The following is a 22,994-nucleotide window of genomic DNA, read 5'->3' on the forward strand; positions in this document are numbered from 1 at the left end:
CTTATGTAACACAGAAAGGCCCACAGCATACTGATGAAGGGGAGTCTGGGCTCTGGGCTGACAGACCTGAGAGAAAACAAGCACTACGCTGCACTGCTATAGGAGCACAGCATTGCCAACACATGAAGTTGAGGATAAATCCAAAACAAACTTTTGGATGTTCTCACTCACGTAATGTAATTTGTATGCAAAGGTGAATGTGACACCCTAAAACCATTCACTTGGTGAACTTGTTAAAGTCACCTAAAGTGTCATGTACTCACAGATTGCTCAAAGCTTTCCTTCTTTTCCAGCATCTCTCTGAGCGTCTCCAGGATCTTCAGACACAATTTATCCTCTTTGTCCATCAGCTTCTTGGTGTGTTTGATTAGTCTGGAAGAGCGATAAGAGGTGCTGCGTCATTTTGGTTTCTGCTTAACGCACTCGCTTGCTCACAAAACAAGGCCACGCTTTAATGATCACCGCAGGTGAAATCTCACTCTCTGTTCCCAGAGGGTGTCATAGAGAAGAAATAGTGAGAGCACCCCCAGAGGTTTGATGATGTGTCTGAGTATTTTTTACAAAATGTATTTGTCAATTCATGCAGGTAACTGCCACAAATACTGACTTTTTTGCTACCATGCTCTCATTCGTTTCATTTAAAGCTGAATGTGGCTCTATGCAATGTCGTTCATTTATCATTTGCAAGTTTATTATTTTTTTACTTTTCCAGCGTCTACACAGCTGATAAAAAGGTGAAAAAAAAATTGTCAAAAACTGCACATAACTCCAAATACTAACTTAATCATGCTGCTAGTTTTAAATACTTTAAATTGTGGCCTGCGTGCTGTCTTTGTTCTAAGGACAGTTTATAGAGAGCTGCTTACTTGGACATAAAAGCGCCACCCTCACAGCGTAAACGAGCAGGCTCTGGAAACAGCAGTTCTGGGCTATGCAGAACATCCACCAGCACAGAAAACTCTGCCTGAACCTTTGGACTGAACTGCTCCTCCAGATGGGACACAACTCCCTGCACAACACAACAGACGCATTAAAAATGCTGCAGCAGAGACTGTAGTGCTGATGAGCATGCATGTTCATACATTACGTCATTTCAAGGGATGGCAATGTCAGTTTGTCAGGCCACTACTGTGACTATTGAAACTTTCTATATACCCAGAGGATAAATTCTTAGCACAGTCGTCAGATCAAAATGTTCATTTGCCTAATATTCCTTCTTGAGCATGTTGCACATTATCATAGACTCAAAGCACAGCAGTGTCAGAGCTGCTAGCATAGATGTAGACTCCCAGTGTTAGAATAAAGGTTCACCTGCAGCTTCTCTATGATGTTCTTATAGTCAGGCCCACCCAGTGGCTCCTTGCGAGGTCGTGTACGTGCAGAGATCCTCCAATCTTTAGCTGCCCGCTGCACCATATTACTATGGAACTTGAGAGACAAAGTGTTGACCTGGCTGTCCAGATCAACAGGGATGGCTATGGACCGTGCCTTAGCTGAAGGAAGAACACGTAGAACATGTAGGAGATGTCATCGTGAGCTTAACTTTACAGTCATGCGAAAAGGGAGGCTTTCACAGGATTCTATGCAGCCCTATGGAAAACTAAGCACACACCAAGTACTGCTTGCAAACATCAATGGAGTGAAGCAACACTGTAAAATTCTTCCACAATGATGTCAGAGATTGTTAAAGTCATACAGAAACTAGTTACTTCAAGGTATAGCTGCTAAAAGCGGCTCCTCAAGCTACTGAGTCACAGGGTGTATTTAGTTTTTTATAAGACTGCGTGGAGGTGTTGTGAAAGATCTCTTTTTCAAATATGTTTCAACCTCAAATGCAACCAAAGCCTAACTTTGGCTGATCCAGCAAAGGACAATGGAACTGTGCTGCACACGATTATGTCATATAATAAGTAAAATAAAGGACAATTGAAAAGCAACATTACAGCAATAAATATTGGTAAAAATTCACATCAGCATATGCTGATGAAACTTTTTAAATATACAGTGAATGTGAAGTAATGAAACCATCTCCTATCGAGGCTGAACTCACCCACATCGGACAGCGTTTTGATACAACTCTCAATATTAGCCTTCTGAGCTGAGCTGAGCCATGTGCAGTTGTAAATCCGGAAGGCTGACTGGAGGAGCTTGATGAAGATAGACTGGTTTGTCTATATATTAAATAAAAGAAGAAGAAGAAGAAGAAGAAGAAAAAGAAATAGCAGGATGCTTTAACTTAAAAAGGCATAACCACAGAGAAATACAGAGGAAGAATCAGATGGCATGACTTGAAAATTGAATGTCTCTGAGGTCATTACTGCATTACTGCTAAAAAAATAACTCAATCTTTATTAAATATGTTCACCATAAAGTTATCCAAATCCATGACATTTGCATGCTTGTCAGGGGTGAAGAGATACCTGTAGGTTAGAGTGATTAACAGAGAACTGAGAGCTGAAGAAACCCTTGACAATGGCCATCACCGTCTCCGTCACATACTTCTCCAGGGCTAGATCTGCATGGCTACGCTCCGTTGTAGTGTTGCACACCTAAATTACAAAAATCATGTAGAGGAATATGTCTATTATCATTTCCTATGCAATAGTCTTGACACATAACACTTTCCATTGGTTCATAAGGAAAGAAAAAGAGGTGAATGAACCTGACTTACACTGGCCATGTCCACCAGGAAGTTATCAAAGAGCTTCCAGATATGGGAGGAGGTGTAGATCTCCTTCATTTCGACCTCTGTGTCCACATAGCAGTGATTCACAAAGTTCACATAAGCAGTTTTGACCTTAGGGCGAGAAATTAGAAAAAGCAATGCCCAATTAGTTTTTGAAGGCACACGGCACTGAAATATAACCAAAAATGTCTTTACAGAAGGATGGTGATATTATTTATCTTTACCCTACACCTCAACGTGTATTCTTATTGTGTCGTAAAACTATCTGGTCACTACCTCTGGTATGCAATTCACATCAGTGACAACTTTAACAATGTCATCCAGCGGCAGCAGGGAATTGCATTTCAGCTCAGTGTAGACGTTCTTTCCCTCGGTGCAGGCAGCCAGCAGCTCCACGAGTGTGTTGTGATACGCCAGAGCTCCATACTCATCGCCCCGCTCCCGCTCAGAGCCCATCATTTGCAACAACACCTGGAAAGACGAGCGGTCGTTGTAGAACACCAGCACGTCCTCACCAGCGTTCACCAGCTGGACACGCAAACAGAGAACCCAAGAAAAAGAAAGGTTTAAGGAAGAGTCTCGCACACCGGCATTCATTTAAAAGTAAGCATAAAAAAAGCCTTTCAATTTATAATTGATTCTTTGTGTAGTGCGCAAGTATTCTCATCTTCTCAAGTTCAGTGAAAACCAAACATGAAATGTTATGATTAGTAATAACAATCTGTCACATGTTACATTCTTAAATAACCAGTTAGATTAAGAAAAATGCAGTTATTAAGAAAAATACATGATAACTGATTTGGAGAACTTCCACATGAGTGTTTCCTGTTCATAAGATAATTTTTTTCCCCCATTTTTCACACAAAAAACAAACAATAAAAACAAACCTCTGTCATGACTTTGTCCTGACATTTCTTTACATATTTTGTATCAGCCTTCACAATGGTTTGCAAAAACTTGAGGTACTGAACATGTCTTCCGTGCGTTTCGATGCAGTGGACAAAATGATGGACCACCCGCTCACTGATCTCATTGCACAGCTGGTAGTTGTTCATAAAGATGTGGCGCATCGTCTCAGCTTCCAGCAGCTGGAGAAAAGCAGGAGTTGTGAAGATGAAAACGTTCACTTAAACGGCACACTGAATCATTCATCAAAAGAAACCATACGGCTGTCGCACTACTAGAAAGAGGACACCCAAAGGCATGCCAGCATGAGAAAAAGTGGAGCATAGTCATGTCTACACACCCCTGGAGTGAGGAAGAGGTTCAGCTGTTTATGTAGGAGAACTTGATTCTGATGGTTTCCTTTGCAAAAGTTTTGGAGAAATGTATGTGCCAGGGTCATGATGTCATTCATCTTGTCATCACTCTGTGAGAACATGGCGCCGGGGAAATAAAAGATGATTAGAGAATCAGGAAGACATCCAGTAACTATGTTGCACACAGACTGAAGCAGAAAATCATTGAACTGGCTGTTGTGTACACGGCTTACCTTCTCATAAGGGATCTGCAGCAGGTCCAGCACCACTGTATGAGCTCCCATGTTCTTCAGCAGCCTCTGCTGCTGCGCGCGACTCTTCTTGTTGCCGTAACACAGCTTACTGAGCCGCAGCAGGATCTATAGATGAGACGCACAAATTTTTTTCTCAGATGCACAAGAGCCCAACAGACATTTTACAGGAACACACTTGAGATAAGGATGTGCAGCGCACCTCTTTTACTATGTTATAGTTGTTTGCCTTGTTACCGTCAATCTGAGGTTTACTTTCCCCATCCTGCACTGGGCTCAGAACAGCCTCCTGAGAGAGACATGAGACATGTGAAAGCAGTTGTGCTCAATGTCCACTTTAAAACAGGTCTGTTTTTAATATGAAACAATCTTATCCCATCTCAGTGAGTTATTAAAGTGTGTTCAAAGACTTCCAGCACTCACGGAGATGCTCTAAAAATAACAATAAAAATAACAATTTGTGACACACAAGTGCCTAAATGCAGTTCCCTGTGAAGTCAGACATTTTTTACTAATTAAGCTAACAGAACAGTTGGACTTTTTCATTAGCTGTGAAGAAAAAACAACAATCATCGAAACCATTTACAGTGCAGAAGAATTACTGATGGCCCATTTAACACAAACAGTAATTTCTGAGAGAGCTGAAAATGTCATATCCAATTCTAAAATGTAAAACGTTACTTTTAGATGTTGCTTCTAGATGCTTTACTTTTAAATACGAGCACAGCACCTCAGCATTTGGCTCTTTGGCCATCTTGGCAGCAAGTTCTTCACCGGTGTAGACTATGCTCTTCTCCACCCACAGCTCTGACTTCTCAACGGTCAGACGCAGCTGGTCCAGATCCGACTTGATCTGCTTGTAGTTCTCTACATCCTGCTCTGACACGAGCAGCTGGACCTAAGACACACACGTGCACAATGAAGAGTAAAGTCAGTCAGGGATATTCCTAAAATATCCTTCATCCGCTTTATCCGAGGCCGGGTCGCAGGGGCAGCAGCCTAAGCAAAGAAGCCCAGACCTCCCTCTCCCCAGCCACCTCCTCCAGCTCATCCGGGGGAACACCAAGGCGTTCCCAGGCCAGCCGAGAGATATAATCTCTCCAGCGTGTCCTGGGTCTGCCCCGGGGCCTCCTCCCGGTGGGACATGCCTGGAACACCTCACCCAGGAGGCGCCCAGGGGGCATCCTTGTCAGATGCCCAAACCACCTCAGCTGGCTCCTTTCGATGTGGAGCAGCAGCGGCTCTACTCTGAGCCCCTCCCGGATGGCCGAACTTCTCACCCTATCTCTAAGGGAGAGGCCAGCCACCCTTCGGAGGAAGCTCATTTCTCCCGCTTGTATCCGCGATCTCGTTCTTTCGGTCGCTACCCACAGCTCTTGGCCATAGGTGAGGGTAGGGACGTAGATCGACCGGTAAATTGAGAGCTTCGCTTTTACACTCAGCTCCCTCTTCACCACGACGGACCGGTGCAGCGTCTGCATCACTGCAGCTGCAGCCCCAATCCGTCTGTCGATCTCCGGCTCCCTTCTCCCATCACTCGCGAACAAGACCCCGAGATACTTGAACTCCTCCACTTGGGGCAGGAACTCATCCCCGACCCGGAGTGGGCACTCCACCCTTTTCCGGCTGAGAACCATGGCCTCAGATTTGGAGGCCATGGCATATTCCTAAAATATGTATAACCAAAATAAATTTCTATCTTCTAATAAGTCTCTGTGCACCACTTTGGAGTCAAACTGGCTCTTAGGCAGTTTTTCCATCTGAGGAATCTCTTAGTGATGCATTTTAGAGCTGTTGGCTCTTTAGAGAACACTCCTCCTCCAAACTGATTACATCAACCAGTACTGAAAAAACTCTTAACTTAACTCAGAAAGTGCAACTGCTTTGTTGTTACCTGTTTGAAGGCCTCCAGCACCTCAGATCTCTGACTGAAGTGTTTAAAGAGGAGCTGCAGAGACCCAGATACCAGTGGGGGATAATCTTGCATGATGAGATAGATCAGAACTCTCAAAAATGTCCGGCCATCCTCACCGTCCAGCTCCACCGCGCTCCACTCAGAGCTGAAGTCAGAGCTGTGCATATTTAAATTTTAATTTGCTTTATATGAATGTTTGAAAGCATATTAAAAAACACTGGCATACATTTCCTGTCTGTATCTACTGTCAATCTAATAAAGGCATAAATGCCCCAACAAATCAGGAGTCAATAAATAGGCACATGTTCACCTACCTTTCTACAAACATGCTCTCTGCTTTTTGTACAATCTCATCTATGTCAGGTTCAGAAGCTGAAGACAAAATAAAATGAAAGAAAAAGTGATGTGAGCAGACTGCAGTAATTAACACAGGATAATGTAATAAAATAACTTTTCTGCATTTGCACGGTAAGAGAGGAAAGTCTCACGTGTTATTGGAGGCACATCGGCCAAAGACATCGAGCTGTCAGTTAAGGCCCTGTCCCCAAACGCTTTCTTGTAGATCGACAGTAAGTATGTGATCCTGTAATCCAACCTCACACTCAAGATGAACTGTCAGAAAAAAAACAAAGTTCACAAAAAAAGTGTCAAGCACTGAAAAAGAAATGCAGCAGTGATGGTAAGCAGAACATATAGAAGTGCCACTGACTTGCAGGATCTCGATGATCTTTAGTTTTGTGTCCATCACCATCAAATCCTCATTTTCAGGCAGGAAGAGCACCTTCCCATAGCGTAGAGGAGGAGGAGAGTCAGGGAGGATGTGTGGCACACCTCGACTCATCACCATCTGAGTCATCATTTCACCAACACCGTGGATCGTTCGCAGGACATTGTTGCCTAAAGAAAATAAGATTTATACATGTCTCATTATGTGTTTGTGTGTGTCAAGCCTATTGAAGTTAGATTACGTTCATTAAAAGCTAGGAAAGTCAAGAGAAACAAAATGCTACACAGCTATAAAAAAAGTCTTTGCCCTCTTCTTGATTTCTTAGTGTTTTTTTTGCATATTTGTCACATTTCACATCATAAAACTTTTTTTCAGCTATCCAAACCTACCTGCCCCATGTGAAAAAGTAATGAATAATAAATGAATTACTTTTTCACATATAGTCACATTAATGACAAATCATGAATTAACTGTGATAAACCACTTTTTTTGGCAGGTATCGCAAACACTTGATTGCAGCTGTATAAAAGGCCCCAAAGTTCATATAATAGTTTTAATGGTGTTTATACGTTTATATAAGTTCATTTAATGTTCAGTCTTCTGTCAGTTTGGGCCGGCCCACCTTCTAGTGACATCATCCGGTTAGTAAGGTGGGCAGTTTAATGTCGGATGAGCAGTGTTGGTCCGGAGGGGGTGCACTGATTCCTGGGGAAAGTTATGTGTGCGTAAATGACAAGTAAGTAGTGACCTGTGTTGTATTTTGCCTTTGTTTGTGTCAGTACTGTAGTATGTTACCATTTAGGAGCTAAAGTAGTCCATAGTTGGAGCGGTAGGCCACGCATGCAACGCGTGAGTTCACCCTCATTTCATATGCTAATTTATGTTGTTAGCTTACCCCGGTTTAGCTTTGTTGACGCATGTACGGTCGCTCGTATGTCCATAATGTCATTCCTATTTTATTAGTTCTCGTACCTAATTGTTCGCTACAAACTCCGCTACTTCAAAGTAAACAATCACAAGCATCACATACAACATACAGAGAAGGAACACAGGAATGACATTATGGACATACGAGCGACCGTACATGCGTCAACAAAGCTAAACCGGGGTAAGCTAACAACATAAATTAGCATATGAAATGAGGGTGAACTCACGCGTTGCATGCGTGGCCTACCGCTCCAACTATGGACTACATTAGCTCCTAAATGGTAACATACTACAGTACTGACACAAACAAAGGCAAAATACAACACAGGTCACTACTTACTTGTCATTTACGCACACATAACTTTCCCCAGGAATCAGTGCACCCCCTCCGGACCAACACTGCTCATCCAACATTAAACTGCCCACCTTACTAACTGGATGATGTCACTAGAAGGTGGGCCGGCCCAAACTGACAGAAGACTGAACATTAAATGAACTTATATAAACTTATAAACACCATTAAAACTATTATATGAACTTTGGGGCCTTTTATACAGCAGCTCTTGTTGCAAAGAGTGGCAAAACCAGTTATTAGGCTTAGGTGGCAATTGCTTTTTCACACAGGGCAGGTAGGTTTGGATATCTTTTTCTCCCCTCAGTTAAATCATAATTTAAAAACTGCATTTTCTATTTAAGCTGGTTATCTTTGTGTGATTTTACAAGTTGTTTAAAATATAAGAGGTGACAGATATTCTGAAAACCTATGAAAAAAGGAAAGGGGCAAAAACTTTTTCACAGCATCGTAGATGACCCAGATGTTTCTCCAGCTGAAGAAAATTTAATATATAGTTAGTGTTTTCATGTCGTTAAACCTCAACACCATTTGTATCTACCAGTTCGTTCACCAATCTTAAAAGTTTTAATTTTTGTTTAAATTCTATCTGCATTGCATGAGCAGATCTGTCATTTTCTCTGTTCTCTGCAGAAAATCCTCATTAACCATCTCCACGTCTCATTAGTTATAAGTTCATATCTTGGTTTCATTGATCTCATTTTTATTTCCCTAAAAACCTCTAAAAAAATCAACTAAGCATAATTAATGATGAATTTTGTTCCTCTGCTTTCTCCGTCTACTTTAACAGTTGACTTCAAACCTCATGTTTTCATTCACAGCCACTCCTGCATAAATTCGCATTAAATTTAGATTAAAAAAAAAAAAAATCAAAGACACATACAGTAATTTAAACACATAACTGCACTAACCGCCAGCCTCTGGGCCTTTGTTGAGCTTGTTCAAGGGGCTGGCCGGGTACTGGACAAAATCCAAGATGGACAGCAGAGTGCGCGTGAGGCGCAGCAACTCACTAAAGCTATAAAAACCAAAGTAAACCAGATTTCGAGCCAGGTTCACCACCTGAAAGAGAATTCAAACATGATCCATCATTAAAACAACCCAATAAAACCATCCATCCATCCATCCATTCGCTTCCACTTATCCTTTTTCAGGGTCGCGGGGGGCGCTGGAGCCTATCCCAGCTGTCATAGGGCGAGAGGCGGGGTACACCCTGGACAGGTCGCCAGTCTGTCGCAGGGCCAACACACAGGGACAGACAACCATTCACACTCACATTCACTCACACATTCATACCTAGTGGCAATTTGGATTATCCAATTAACCTGTCCCCACAAGATGCATGTCTTTGGACGGTGGGAGGAAGCCGGAGTACCCGGAGGGAACCCACGCAAACACGGGGAGAACATGCAAACTCCACACAGAAAGACCCCGGCCTGATGGTGGAATTGAACTCAGGACCTTCTTGCTGTGCGGCAACAGTGCTAACCACCGTGCCACCGTGCTGCCCTACCCAATAAAACCAGTAAATGGAAGAAAAAAAAAACATGCCAAAGTTAGGTCTGAAGTTTTGTTTATCCTACCTCCAATGTGAGTTCATTCTTAGCTTTTTCCTCAAAAGGATGAGCCTGGTTTAGCACATCCTTAAGATATTCTTCCACAAACTCCATAGTTGGAGCAAACTTCTTCTTCATTTCCTCCGTTGAGCTGTCGGTTGACTCGTACTCAAACCTGTTGAAGCCATTAAAATCTACATGTAGTCACTCACAAATTATACTTGTAAACACACATAACCCAACATGTAGATGCTCACTCGTTAATGTTGATCTTGGAGGGGATCTCGGTCCAGAGGCGGGCATAGCGCACAGGAACCACGGACTCCTGTGGGTCACGATCCACATGCATATGCAACATGAGGCGGCAAAAGGAGGCTCTGAGGTTGTAGGGCAGGCAGTCGTCATACATGCACCGCAGGAGCAGATCCACAGATAGCTGACTGGAGATCTGGTTGATGGCTAGGTACTGTCGGTCCAGACACATTTTAGCAAACAGGTTTAACTGGTATCTGTGGAGTAGAAGAAGAAATTGTCAGAAAAAGGGGAAAATGGTTTCTGTGCACGCATTTGTGGAACTGGATGTTAAAGAGACCTGTAGTAGGTAATGATCTCGGCATCACACTTGTGGCTGGCCTTAGCATCCTGGGCCATGTGGCGGATGGATTTGCCATGAGGCTCCTTGTTGCTGTCGATCCAATAGAGCCAAACCTCCTCCTCATCCCCATCTTCTTGTATCAGAGAGGACTCCAGGTTGGTGGTCTCTATGTTTGAGATTAGTCTTGGGAGGATAAAGGAGCGAGTGAGACATTAACTAGTAGCTAGAAAAACTGCTCGCTTTACACACTGACGTAGAGCTGCTGCTGCTGAAAATATACATTTCACAAGAGGTAGATGCTCTGGAGGAAACGGCAGTCTTGCACGCTGTGCAAAGGCATCACATATTGAAATTTTATTTATTTTTTTAATGGTTCGGGACATTTTAAAATATAACAATCACCAGGTGTGACTCACTTGGTCTGGATGAGGATATCTGCATTGGAAGGATTCAGCATGAATTTACAGATAAGCTCTTGTGTGATGGGGATGGCCGTCTTGTTGGACACACAAAGATCAGACAAATAGTCCAGAAATCTGTGCAAAGCAGAGCAGACATGAAATGCCGAGATCTGTTCAAATATATATTTACATTTAAGATTAAGCAGTATATATAAAAATAGAAGAAACAAAAGATATCAAGTAAGTAAGCAGCAGCTGGAAGATAGATTTGAACTAATTTAACACTTTTCCAGCATTTTTTCCCTCCATGTAATTGTTCCCTGGGGTTGTCTAATATTTGGGAGGTCTGCTTGACTGACCTGGGTTCTCTGTTGCGCCTCAGCAGGTTGACAAAGGTCTCAATCTCTCTGGCTGTAATGTGTTTTTCCAGCAGCTTGCGGTTGTTGTGCACCAGTGCAGTGATCGTGTCTTCAGCCAGAATCTCATACCCGATCTGAGCCTGCATGATTGTGAATTTTTTGGCTATATATTCCTGCATGAGGAAGCAAACATGCGTTTATCAGCACTCGTAATGCAGAAGGTGGTGGAATAAAAGTGTGTGTGTGTATATAGGTGTGTGGGTGAGACTCACCAAAGGATTGGGGGTTTTGTTAGGTCATCTACAGACTATTGTTTTATTAAAATAAATAATAATAAATAAAAAACTGGATTTGGAATAAAATTAAAGAAGGGAAAGTTACATTTTGCTGTTTTGATCATCGTAGCGCAATTGTTGACTGAATGTTGCCATGCATTTGCCATTTTTCTTTTTGAGACCTACTACCTCGATTGGGACCATTAACACATCGGTTGGGGTCCCCAATAGATTTTTTTCAGACCATCTGGCAGAATCTATACTGGTTTCAGTCAAAAGCCACCTCTACCCTTAGCTACCTCACATCTTATTGACACTGTTAATGACCCTGATGACAACTCAATGAAAACTCAATATCAGCTTGTACGGAGGCCAGGGAACAACTTTCCTGGCCTGAAAAAAAAAATCAACAAAGTGCCAGAGACTTTGTTGCTACATGATTTTATGATTTTATTATTTTCCCCGCACTGGTTAGCTGATCAAACCCAAAAACAGCAACTTATATACAGCATGACAACATACCTGGTTCTTGCGATAGTCTTGTTGGGAGTGGCGTAGGATCCTGTAGCACAGGCTGAACATATACTTGTAGTGAGCATAGCGCTGGTCTCCCAGATCCTCCAACCTTAGCATTGGCCCATCGCCACTATCTGTAAATGGAGCCTTCAGGATGCCAAATATCTAGACAAGCAAAAACAACAATGCACTGATAAAGAACGGAACATAAAATGTTTTTATTGTAATTTAGCTGCATCATTCGTTGCAGTAGACTTTTGCACCGGGGCCTTTTTTTAATACTTAGTACCAATCAGCACCTGTGTTTACATATTCCTGACCTGGGCAAGGATGTTTTGTTCCCGCATGAGTTTCTGCCGCTCCCGGTTGGGCGTGGATGTGACCACAGACAGAACATCCTCTCCGTTGTTGGGCACCACACACACAAAGTAAACCAGGTCCTCCAAAAGCTTAGTGACAAACCTGAAATATGCATGAATGAAATATTACATCGGAACATGAAGCACGCGCATCATCTGGTGTCACGTATGTCGCGGTGCTTGCTTTTCTATACCTCCTCTCATTTTGAGTAATACTGGCGTTGAGACACTTCTTCACAGTGGACTCCAAGACTTTGTTTGCATCATTAGCAAAGTCCAAGTCTCTGACCTCTGATAGGGGAACAGACACAATGGCGAACGCTTCTTTGTCCTCTTTAGTAGAGCAGGTGCCGATCTATTGTGGCAGCCAAAAAAAATATGTTAAGTAATCTATCCAGGGTTAGTGCGAGTGTGTGAGTGTGGCCATATTCAGACCTTGAGCATAACTGGACGCTCCTCATCTGCATCAATGGGGACGTTGGTGCTGGTCACCCAGGTGTTGGTGCACAGGTGTCTAAGTCTTACATAGGAGTTTCTGAGGAAGGACAATTTATTCACAGCATGAATGTCAGTTAATTATTTATCTGTGGTAAAAGAATTAAAAATGATCCATCCAGTAAGGTCAATTACCCTACATCGATTCTTAAATTGTTATTTTTAGCAGCAGCAAGACTTTAGGATACTGAAAGTCACAAATTCTCATTACGAAGCTAAAATTTCTGTTTTTAACAGCTATTCCAACTTTTACTCCAATGGTTTGTGATTGATTTGAAGAAGAAGTTACAGATATTAACCTAGAATGTGTTCCACTTATTGTGACCTGGAATAACCTTTAATAACACTGTTTTACTCCATCCCCCATGAGTCACTATAGTTATTACTAACAACAAAATTTAAGTAATCTCAAGAAAAATGCTCAGAAGTTAGAATTAGAAATGGAAGATTTTCTGACATGAGCTACTGTGAGCCTCCTGTGGACAAAGTCAAAGCTGTAACCTATTTTCTTTAGCGTTGCGTCGCGTGGGAATAACCGACCTGGGCACGAGACAGTCGGCACGCTGCAGAGTGGTGGCATCCAGCTCAAACAGAGATGAAATGTCATTCCCATGAGGAACAGAAACCAAGGTGAAAGCAATCCTGTCTGCTGCTTGATTCTTCTTCTTCGAGTACACAATATCTGTCTCATTCTGAAACATACACACGCACATACACACACACAAAAACAAAGGAAGTAAACATTTGTGCGTGCAGTTTAAAAGCTTATATGGCACAGGCAAGTTACTCGTCAGTCAGAGTCTGTTTCAACTATTAGACTCAACGCAGCACAGCGAGCGCAGAGTCGATGCTGGTTCAACTTGAGAAAAAAAGAATCTCTCTGCAGAGCTCGGCTACGCAAATGGGTCAATTAAAGAAAGTCGTACAGAGTGCAACTCATTAATACACAGGTTAACGGGGTTATTGTGCAAATTATCCTCCTGAACCATTGCATCAAAATGCTTATTTTTGTTGCTCAAACGTCTAAAAGTCAAAAAAAAAAATGACTGAAGAGTTTTAAACTTTTAGTGACTCAAATTGTTCAAGTTTTTTTGGTTTGCTTGTTTTTTGGGTTAATGCTAGTTCCAGCTACTCAAATGGATTCATGATTGCTTTTAAATACAGCATGTAAAATTGCATACATACAGTGGAGTTGCACAGGAAAGAAAAACAGTTTTTTTTATGACATTATACACAAAGTAATTAACAGGCTAACAGGCTCTGGATGGGACTGGTAACTCTCAAGTGTATTGAGTGACTTCATGTATGTAAATCACGATGTTCTCCAAAAGTTGATTTTGTTCATCTGGACGTAGCGTTTTGTGGGAGAAACGTTTCGTCACTCATCCAAGTGACCTCTTCAGTCTCAGCTGATGCAGGTTTCCCCAATCTTATAAACAGTACATTTGCATGACTGAAACCAGCCCACTGAAGGAACAAATGGGCTGGGAGGTCAGTTCCTTAATCTGAAGAAGTCACTTGGATGAGTGACGAAACGTTTCTCCCACAAAACGCTACATCCAGATGAACAAAATCAACTTTTGGACATTTACCTACCTGGATGATTGAGCGTGCATCAAATCACAATGTTATTTTTTATCTTGCTTTCCTTCACTTTCCTATTTTTTCTACACTTCACTACCATTCAAAGTCATTATCTTTTACTACTACTTCTTTCAGTTGCTCCTTTTTTAGGGGTTGCCACAGTGGATCATTTGCCTCCATATCACAACATCTCTAGCATCCTCCTCTGTTTCACCAACCCTCTGCATGTCCTGTTTCACTACATCCATGAACCTCCTCTTTTCCTCTTGCCTGGCAGTTCCATATTCATCTCAGCGTCACCTCTGTAACCAGACCCGTCCCTCCAAAATACTAATTTCTAATCCTCTTACTCCTGTTGATCACCAGAGAAAAAAATCTTAGCATTTTTAAGCCTACTACCTCATGCTCAGCCTCCTGTCTTTTTGTTAGTGTCACATCTCTAAGTCATACATCATAGCAGGTCTCACTATATGTTGTAAACCTTCCCTTTCACTCTTGCTGCTATCTTTCTGTCACAAATCTCCCAGTACACTTATTTCCACCTTTTCACCCTCCTCCGCACCCTCTTCTTCCCCTCTCGTGTTCGCTGCAATTCCAGGAATTTAAACTAATCCACCTTCACTACTTCCACTCCTCAAATCTTTATCATTCCCTTATCTTCCCCCATCTCATTCACACCCATGTGTTTCATTTCTCTTCTCGCCAGTGCATACCTCCACCTGCTTCCTACTCCGACTGCAGCTCACGTCCTCTGCAAACATAGTTCACTGTTTAACTAAACAAAAACCTAAAGTGCGAGTGCAAAAAGGTAGTCTGGTTTTGTGAAAATAGCAATGAAAAACAAATCAATGACAGTAATTCAGATTATTTCAATTTAAAAAAACCTTGTTTTTTCTGTAGCTGCACTCAAAAAACTTCGGATTACAAGATTAAACAGAATGTTTGATTCAAGCGTTTCGTTGACTCTACAATTTTTCCACCCATGTAAAAACTTTTGATTGATCTGATAAACAGTTTAGCACTGAAGGCAGTAAAAACTTTTTGTTGTTCTCCTCATGTGCAATCTAGCAACATCCCAAGGCAATAATTCAAATTGTACTCGCATACCCAATGGAAAACAGATCCAGTACATCGGGCTGCACAGTAAATATTCAGCCACGCTGAAATAAAATTGTAAGTATGGAAAGTATTGGCTCTGCACTGACATACCTAGTGTCAAGTTGTTGTGTTTTCCATGCATACACCTAAATAAGACCTAATGTTGATTAATTGAGTACAAATTACACCGAAAACACAAAGAGCCGGGACTTCTCGGTGTGTTGTGTCAGACACTGCAGTACTTAGGCTCCTAAAGAGCGCAGATACTGCAGATAATGGTGAGGGTTAATTTCTCCCACTGTTCTCTGCATGTCAATGGGAAGCTCCCCGGAGCTGCCTCCATGCCTCAGCTTCTCCATCCTCCCACTCTCCTCCTCCCCTCCTCCACCTCCCCCCTCCGCTCTGCTAGTGACTCACCCCACCAGCTTAGCACAGCCGAGCGGAGCAGAGCAGACAGCACGTCTGCCTCCCCTCCATCCCCTCTCGCAGGGCACCCCCACACACCCAGACGTTATGTAAGGAGCCCCCTGTGTGTCTGAAATTCAGCATGTGCATGAGAAAGTGTGCGAGACTGAGAGAGTTGGTGTGCATGCTCCTCGCATTGCCAGAATACAAATGTGCAAGCTCGCTAAGAGCTGAAAGAAATGTCTAGATATAGATTTGGAGTTTGGCAGAGTTTGTGTGTGTGTGCGAGCGAGAAAGAGAGAAAGGAACTGGTGGGATTGCATAACCAAATAATGGGGAGACAGAGAAGTTTGAAGTTACAACGCATTTACCTTAAAAACACAGTTTGAAGTTTCTCTCGTGTTAATTAACTCGTCTTATTTCAGTTGAATTTTGAAAAAAGAACAAGAATTAAACGTGCTCTAAAATTCATTAATACTGACAGTGCCTTAGTCTTAAGAATATATAAGCAAAATTAAAGTAAATCACAGTCTGATGTCAAGGGGGTGTGATAATACATGTAAATCAGCTTGTTTACCTGATTCACATCTCCTTTGGTCTCCACAGTTTTGGGTATGAATTCAGGGTTTACCTGCAGAGAGAAGATGACGCGTCAGTGGCCTCAGATCTAGAAAGCTCATTATCATCATCAACACCTAATACAATCTATTCAACAGCAATGCACGGGTGATAGTGGGCATAACAATGGGAACACTGCCACCTACAGCACATCATCTAAAATCCTCTTCAGCTGTGCTCACTCAAAAGTGAAAAGCAGGTGCACTCAGCTTGAACAATAAACACCATATGATTATTAATGTCAGCTGATTTTTAAAAGCAGGTAAAAAAAAAAAAAATCACTGAAACACACCTCAGCTGCCAGGTAATTTCCAGTCGCCAGGTGTTTGAAGCGGAAGAGACTGTTCCACTGTCCAGCTCCACTCCGACAGGGGTCATAGTGCACAACCTGACATAAGGACACAAAATAAAAAGCTTTATTTATTTTTTTTAATCAGAGATTAGCATGTTTTCAACAGTATCACTCCAAAGAATGTATTTCAGTGTCCAGCAGTTGAGAGGAGCTTTAATTATCTTGCTCACAGCTTGTATGTGAATTAGAGTACTGCACATATATTTAGACATATATCTGCACATTTAAAAAAGAAAAGAAAAAAAGACAGCTGGTGTAAAAGCATTGAGATTAATTCGCTGAATGTAACGCCGTGCGGTTACATGACCTGAAAGATCATGAACTAAAAGTCACACTGGCATAAATGCCTTGATTTTAAAGCTTTTGGTACGCCAACATCATTTTGCACCGCAGTATCAGAATGAGTCAGAGTCCGCGTCATCTCTTACACACTGGCAAGAACGCAAGAATATTCTGTTTTCCACAGACTGTTGCAACAACATGTCAAACACTGATACAGTAAGAGAAGTACATCCTGGCACAAACAGAGGGACAACAGGAACTTCAACTTACTGCAAGCTGATAAAGAGGAACGTGCAGCACAACAGACGGGTTTATACAGAACTAAAGACGAGCACATATCTTACATAAAGGGGAAATAATGTCATAAAGTCATGATTAAATGATCTTTTTTCATGGCAATTTTAATATCTGCTTATCCAAATTGTGCTGAGCACAGTTTACAAGTCAGTGTTTTACTCTGTTAAAGCTCTGAATTCACCAAACATACTACGGTCACATCTTCAGTCTGTTCTATGCTTTACCTCAATCTCCCACAGAGCCTTGGAGCTGGTAGCAGAGGTGGCAGACTGCCGCAGTGTGGTCCTGAGAAAAACGTACTGATGATCCTTGTGCTTGTCACAGGTTAGAAACTTCTCCTGCTCGGCATGAAACAACCTCACAACGTCTCCCTGACAGAGGACGGCAAACAAAAACGTGAGTGCTACATAAAGAAAACTGCATGTTACACATTTTAAGACACAAATAATGAATGTGGTTCCATTAAAAATAACGGCTAACAAGAATATAAAGAAAGTGGGGAGGAGACGGGGGAGAAAAAAAAAAAAAGCATACTCCTTTTAGGACATCGTCCCTGTAGTCACTGAACTTCATGAACAAGGTGACTTTCCAGCTGGTGGTGCAGTTAACAGCATTGACCTAGGGCATGCACACAAGTAGAAGACAATCGGATGAATAAGAGTCATCTGCCGAAATCACTTTGATGATATAGTAATAATGTGACATCCTCCTTTTAATACCCCGGTGCTGATGAAAACAATCCAAGTGCACTAGTCTCACCTCTTTGCATCCAAGGTTATCCAAAAGCTCAATGTTACTGGCGTGAAGCGGCTGTCCGGCGTTCACTGGCATCAGCACCACTTTGTCTCCAACCACCACCTTGAAGCCAATAGAACAGTCAAATTACAAAAAGAGACCCTGTTTTGTCAATTTCTTGCAGTTTTCCAAGAGCTTACAGGAAAGTAAGAATGCATCCATGCAAAGGGCTTTTCAAACATCCCCATTTTTTTTTCTGGTCAAGGGTGCAGCAGCAAAGCAGGCTGGGCTTCACTTGAGAGAGTGGTCGAGCAGTTCACAGCAAACAGATTTATTCATACCATGGCCAGAGGATGTGAATGCAGCATTCGAAAGACACGAGGACTTAAAAGTGCACTTCCTTTTGCTTACTTAACACATGCTTTCTAGTCCATAAAATAGAAAGCTGTAACAGACTCTACACGGTCAACTGTTTCTCCTCTTAAGCATCCACACACAAGCACACTGTGGTATCAGAAACAGGTGGCCTGTGCTGTTCTGGAGTATTCGACAATATTTCAGAAGTGGCAAACAGTAGATAAAAAGCAAACCAGCTGACTAGATTTCTAATCTCAACCTGACAGTTTACATGCATTCGAAATGGTGTTGCATCCATGCTTTTCCACAGTATTTTGTGTCAGACCTAACACACGTACACACATCATGCACAATCAGAAGCAATACCTTTAACCATAGGATGCTAAAGCCAAAGGAGAAGGACAAAATCAGAAATGTTACTTGAACAGGACAAACAATGAACTGACAGTCTAGACAGAGGGAATGTCAAGTGTTTGTACAGTACTTCGTGTCTACAACGAGCTGATGCCAAGGAGAGAGAAACCTACATTGTCTCCTTCGCTGCGGAGCTTCCAGAAGGGCTGAATATAGAACCAGGAGCCCTCATTTCCAGCCGAGTCCAAAGAAACCCGCATGGCATTCTTCTCAAGCAAAGCAGGGAGTCGCTTATTCACCGTCAGGTACTTATTACTCTTTATGTGCAGGAGCTGAGACAGAAAAATTAGGCAGTTTAAACACTGGCAGAGCAGTGGAGGAGGATGTATTCAGACCATTTATCTATCATTGTTAGGGGAAAAAAAGTAAATGTAGGCAGGGATATGCAGTGAAATGGTCTCAAGGTTTGCATCATAGTTAGACAGAGAAAATGCTTCTTATGTTCAACCACCAGGTGACTAAAACAACATAAACACAACATAAAAAATGTATGTAAAAATTATTCATATGATTCAGAAGAAGAAAAAAAAGACAGAAAATGCTAAAACCATGAAATATTTAACATTTTTGCTCAACAAATCTAAGTTATAATCTGAATAATCATCTGGCAAAATGTGTATGCTGCAGGTGCAATTTCTGATGATGCTTCAGAGAACAGTGCTGCTTTAGGTCTGCCAACACGTCTTTATGTCCTCCACCCTGCACACCACGCTGATATTAGATTCAACTAAAGAAAAGTGGACAAATGATGTGTTTTTGAGAGCCTGCAAGTAACAAGGTGCCTTCATAGGTCTCTGTGTGTTAACAATAAGCAAAAACATTCCTCTGAAAATGCTCAGGTACAAGGACTGGACTGAATGAGCCATCCGCTCATTTGTAGAATACACGAGCAACTTCACTATGTTATTTAATTTGACTTCATTTGGAGACATTTCCTGAATTCACTGAACAAACGAGGTTCTAATTTAGCCCGTGCTCTGAGTCAATACAAACAAATTGCTTATCCATAAGGCGAGTTAACTAAGGTAAGGGAACAATGGTTAGTACCTTTCACAACAGCAGTTAAATGTGTGGTTTCCCAATCCAACCACGCAGGCAAGAGTTCAGCAATGAGTGAAATCAAATACCAGCATTGTTTTTTTTAGAAACCTGCCTGAGGTGTCACGGGTTAGATGACAGTAACACAAGCTGGGTAAACAATAAAACAAAAGGTAGGCTCAGCACACAACAGAGTGTAACACCATAGTTTAAGAGATTATCTCTACCTGGATAACACTGCTGTACTTGACAACTTCTCCAAGAAGTTTCTTGTTCTCTGAATCGTTCTGCTTCTGCTCCAGTTCTGCTGCATGCTGCGTGACGAAGCAGACGATTGTTAAAAAGTTATTACATACACATCCTTCCTCATTCCACATTTTGTTTACAAACGGAAAGGTTGTCCACACGAGATCAACGACCAGCCAACGCTGCCATTTTTTAAAAATATACTGGATGGTCATAATAAACTGAAGTATGCTCTCTTAACCTCTCTGCTCTGCTTCGTGTGTCACTGGTCAAGCAGAGGAGACCCCCGCGGTGAATCAGAGAGCAACGGAAAGAAAATAGTTCAACTGACAGCAAAACACAGTAGAGGCTCTCACGCTGAGGTCTAAAGAAAAATTGTGTTTTACAGTTAAATTAGTAAAGTGATGTTAAACTCAATAATGATGTTGGCTTACTCATAACACATTGCGTCTTATCCTCACGTTGACAAATAAAGCTTAATAATTTAACACTCCAGATATCTGTACTAGATGGAAAAACTGGATTGGTGCATCCCTGATTTAAACTGTAATTAGGCATAAATTCATGCATAATTGCTTCCCGATTATCATTTGAGCTCATGTGCCCAACGACGGTTCGGAGTACCCGGTCTTCTCGGCGTCCCTGGTTTGAGTTCTTGAAGGTACCCCTGCTGAGGGACTTCATTGCTTACATGGGCAACAACAGTGTGACCTAGAGGGCTGTGACTGGGAGGGGCGGCCTGTCCACTATAAACCCAATTAGTGTTTTCTGCTACAAACAGTCTGTCCACAGCAAACTCCATGTTCAAGAATAACGGGGTTTATAAGTGCACTTGGTACAAGGACATCCTAGGTCACACTCTGGTCAGGTTTTGTAATCATATCATTAAATCTGTGGCCATGTTTCTTCTGTCTGTTCTTTGCTAATAGCCCCATTATAAACAGAAAGAAAACAACTGCATACAAGTTAAAAAGTTCTGTAGAACTTTTAAGGCTTTGAAATGCTCATAAAGTTAAAAATCCTCATACCTGTAACTTTTTAAAGAGTTCTCCCTGTGTGTTGTTGTTTCCTTGTTTCCCTTGTTTTGTCTTCCAGAACTGTTTCTGGGCTGAGTATCTGTTCATGGGACACACCTTAAAGAGGCAATCTGCAGAAGAGAAAAAAAAAAAAAAAGCAGTGAGGCTCACAGGACTCACCTGAGCCAGATAAAATGACACTCAAGCGTCCACATGTAGAGCTTGAAGCCTTGAAGTCATTTCAACACATCAAAGCTTATTTGTAACCCATAATGCAGTCTCAGAAAAGTCCAAGTTCACGTGTGTGTGCGCATGTGTGTGTGTATGACCAGAAACCAGTGTGACCAGTACACACCTCTGAACTTTTTGGGTGGGTTGTTCAGGTCTCCAGCTTCAGGCTGGACAACACACCTATCATCGACAAGCCTGCAGAGAAGGACAAACATGAAATTGCATCAACATGATTACTAGAGCAGGGCGATATAACCAAAAATATTTATCACGATATACATTTGAAAATTTGCGATAACGATATAACTGACGATATAATTGACACTAGACAAAATACTTTACAACTCCACAACTTTATTAGTGCAAATAAACCCCATCAATGTATTTTCACTTAAACAAGCAGCTGTTTTTTTATGTGCATTAAAGTTATATAAAAACGTAACAGTGCAAATTCCTTGCAGACAGTTTAACCAAAAGGCATTTCCAGTGGAAATTGGCCGACATATCCTCAGCATAACCATGTATAATATCCACAAAACTTAAAAAGAGGTTATACACACACAATACGGTAATGTTATGTTGAAGCACAGTATGTATCACTCCGCGAGGCGCCTGCCTAATATAGCCGTAATGCTCCAACAATCCATCAAGCGGTGCGGCTTCATAGCTTAGCAAAGTCGTACTAAAACATTTGACAGATTTCCGAGCGCCGTGTACGACATAAAATCGTTTCGAGGTCAGTAAACACAACCAGAATTCATACATAAGGCACACGGGATTATAAGGGGCACTGCCGATTTTCAGAAAAATCAAAGGATTGATTTTAAGTGTGCTGTATTTTCCAAACAACACGGTAATAACGACGGCCCGCTAGCATGCGCTACTAAAAATAGTGCTTTGTTGTGAAGAAAGCTAAACCAGTTCCACACCACTGAAGTTGCAGCATTTTTACAAACCAATTCTGGTTCATCTGTTTCATTTAACGATCCACTTTCGCTCTTCTCATTCTGCGTCGCCGCCATGTGCGTATGTAAACATAGGCACTGCGCATGCGCGTTTTACCCATATTCTATCGCGATATTTCATTTTCCTATCGTTGCCCAAAATTACACCGGTATTACCGTGAACGGTATGATATAGCCCAGCCCTAATGATTACTATAGGTGTGTTATTACAGACTTAAACTCCTTTGGGAGCATTTTATTAAGCAGTAAACCACTCTATTATTGTGAGTGTGATATACCATAAGGTATATCACACTCACATGCAAATACATAAGGCAGAATCTCAAACTACAAATAATACCATGATTTGAACAGACAGTTTATAGCACTCCATGGGAAGAAAAGCTTTACTGTCTCTCTTCTCCATCACATCCATTTAATCCAAGGCAGTCCCAGTATCTGGATGTGTTTCTGGGTGGGGTTCATCCACGTTGGCAGCGCTTTGATCTCTGCTTTCCTGACCAACATAGGTAATGTGGTGTTGTGCTGAGATAAAAGAACTAGAAGAAACTGACGTCAAAGTTTCTATGACTTTTACATGGGTCCGATTAAAACTGTAAAATAAATAGTGTCAGGATAATTTAAAATAAAGCTGTGAGACTGCACAGTGAATTGGTCACGGAAGATCAGGCCTCCCTGTGATG

At 41.8% G+C, this 22,994-nt stretch overlaps 1 protein-coding gene across 2 annotated transcripts in view; it reads right to left on the reverse strand.

Annotated features, from left to right (window-relative positions):
* The window catches only part of itpr2 (inositol 1,4,5-trisphosphate receptor, type 2), a 64,015-nt gene that overhangs the window by 36,890 nt on the left and 4,131 nt on the right, over positions 1-22,994 (reverse strand). Inside the window, exons 1-37 of one of the 2 annotated variants that reach the window (XM_087842977.1) lie at positions 22,303-22,479; positions 21,471-21,541; positions 21,128-21,246; positions 20,081-20,167; positions 18,929-19,087; positions 18,069-18,167; positions 17,844-17,927; positions 17,534-17,680; positions 16,671-16,766; positions 16,338-16,391; positions 13,214-13,365; positions 12,614-12,713; positions 12,373-12,533; positions 12,140-12,281; positions 11,826-11,984; positions 11,029-11,201; positions 10,685-10,804; positions 10,266-10,451; positions 9,931-10,182; positions 9,701-9,848; positions 9,029-9,179; positions 6,821-7,008; positions 6,600-6,723; positions 6,426-6,483; positions 6,091-6,268; positions 4,927-5,094; positions 4,399-4,485; positions 4,179-4,304; positions 3,933-4,055; positions 3,574-3,774; positions 2,963-3,214; positions 2,672-2,797; positions 2,421-2,549; positions 2,051-2,171; positions 1,312-1,493; positions 867-1,009; positions 264-372 (exon numbers count right to left, since the gene is read on the reverse strand). In XM_087842977.1, the coding sequence (XP_087699103.1) occupies positions 264-372; positions 867-1,009; positions 1,312-1,493; positions 2,051-2,171; positions 2,421-2,549; positions 2,672-2,797; positions 2,963-3,214; positions 3,574-3,774; positions 3,933-4,055; positions 4,179-4,304; positions 4,399-4,485; positions 4,927-5,094; positions 6,091-6,268; positions 6,426-6,483; positions 6,600-6,723; positions 6,821-7,008; positions 9,029-9,179; positions 9,701-9,848; positions 9,931-10,182; positions 10,266-10,451; positions 10,685-10,804; positions 11,029-11,201; positions 11,826-11,984; positions 12,140-12,281; positions 12,373-12,533; positions 12,614-12,713; positions 13,214-13,365; positions 16,338-16,391; positions 16,671-16,766; positions 17,534-17,680; positions 17,844-17,927; positions 18,069-18,167; positions 18,929-19,087; positions 20,081-20,167; positions 21,128-21,246; positions 21,471-21,541; positions 22,303-22,325 (4,998 nt within the window). In that variant the 5' untranslated portion in view covers positions 22,326-22,479. Of the gene's footprint in view, positions 1-263; positions 373-866; positions 1,010-1,311; positions 1,494-2,050; positions 2,172-2,420; positions 2,550-2,671; positions 2,798-2,962; positions 3,215-3,573; positions 3,775-3,932; positions 4,056-4,178; positions 4,305-4,398; positions 4,486-4,926; positions 5,095-6,090; positions 6,269-6,425; positions 6,484-6,599; positions 6,724-6,820; positions 7,009-9,028; positions 9,180-9,700; positions 9,849-9,930; positions 10,183-10,265; positions 10,452-10,684; positions 10,805-11,028; positions 11,202-11,825; positions 11,985-12,139; positions 12,282-12,372; positions 12,534-12,613; positions 12,714-13,213; positions 13,366-16,337; positions 16,392-16,670; positions 16,767-17,533; positions 17,681-17,843; positions 17,928-18,068; positions 18,168-18,928; positions 19,088-20,080; positions 20,168-21,127; positions 21,247-21,470; positions 21,542-22,302; positions 22,480-22,994 lie in introns of those variants that run through there. The other variant, XM_087842976.1, reaches the window with a different exon arrangement.

This window comes from Neolamprologus brichardi, chromosome 7 (assembly GCF_056152115.1).
Source record: "Neolamprologus brichardi isolate AB-2024 chromosome 7, ASM5615211v1, whole genome shotgun sequence".
Classification (NCBI taxonomy): Eukaryota; Metazoa; Chordata; class Actinopteri; order Cichliformes; family Cichlidae; genus Neolamprologus; species Neolamprologus brichardi.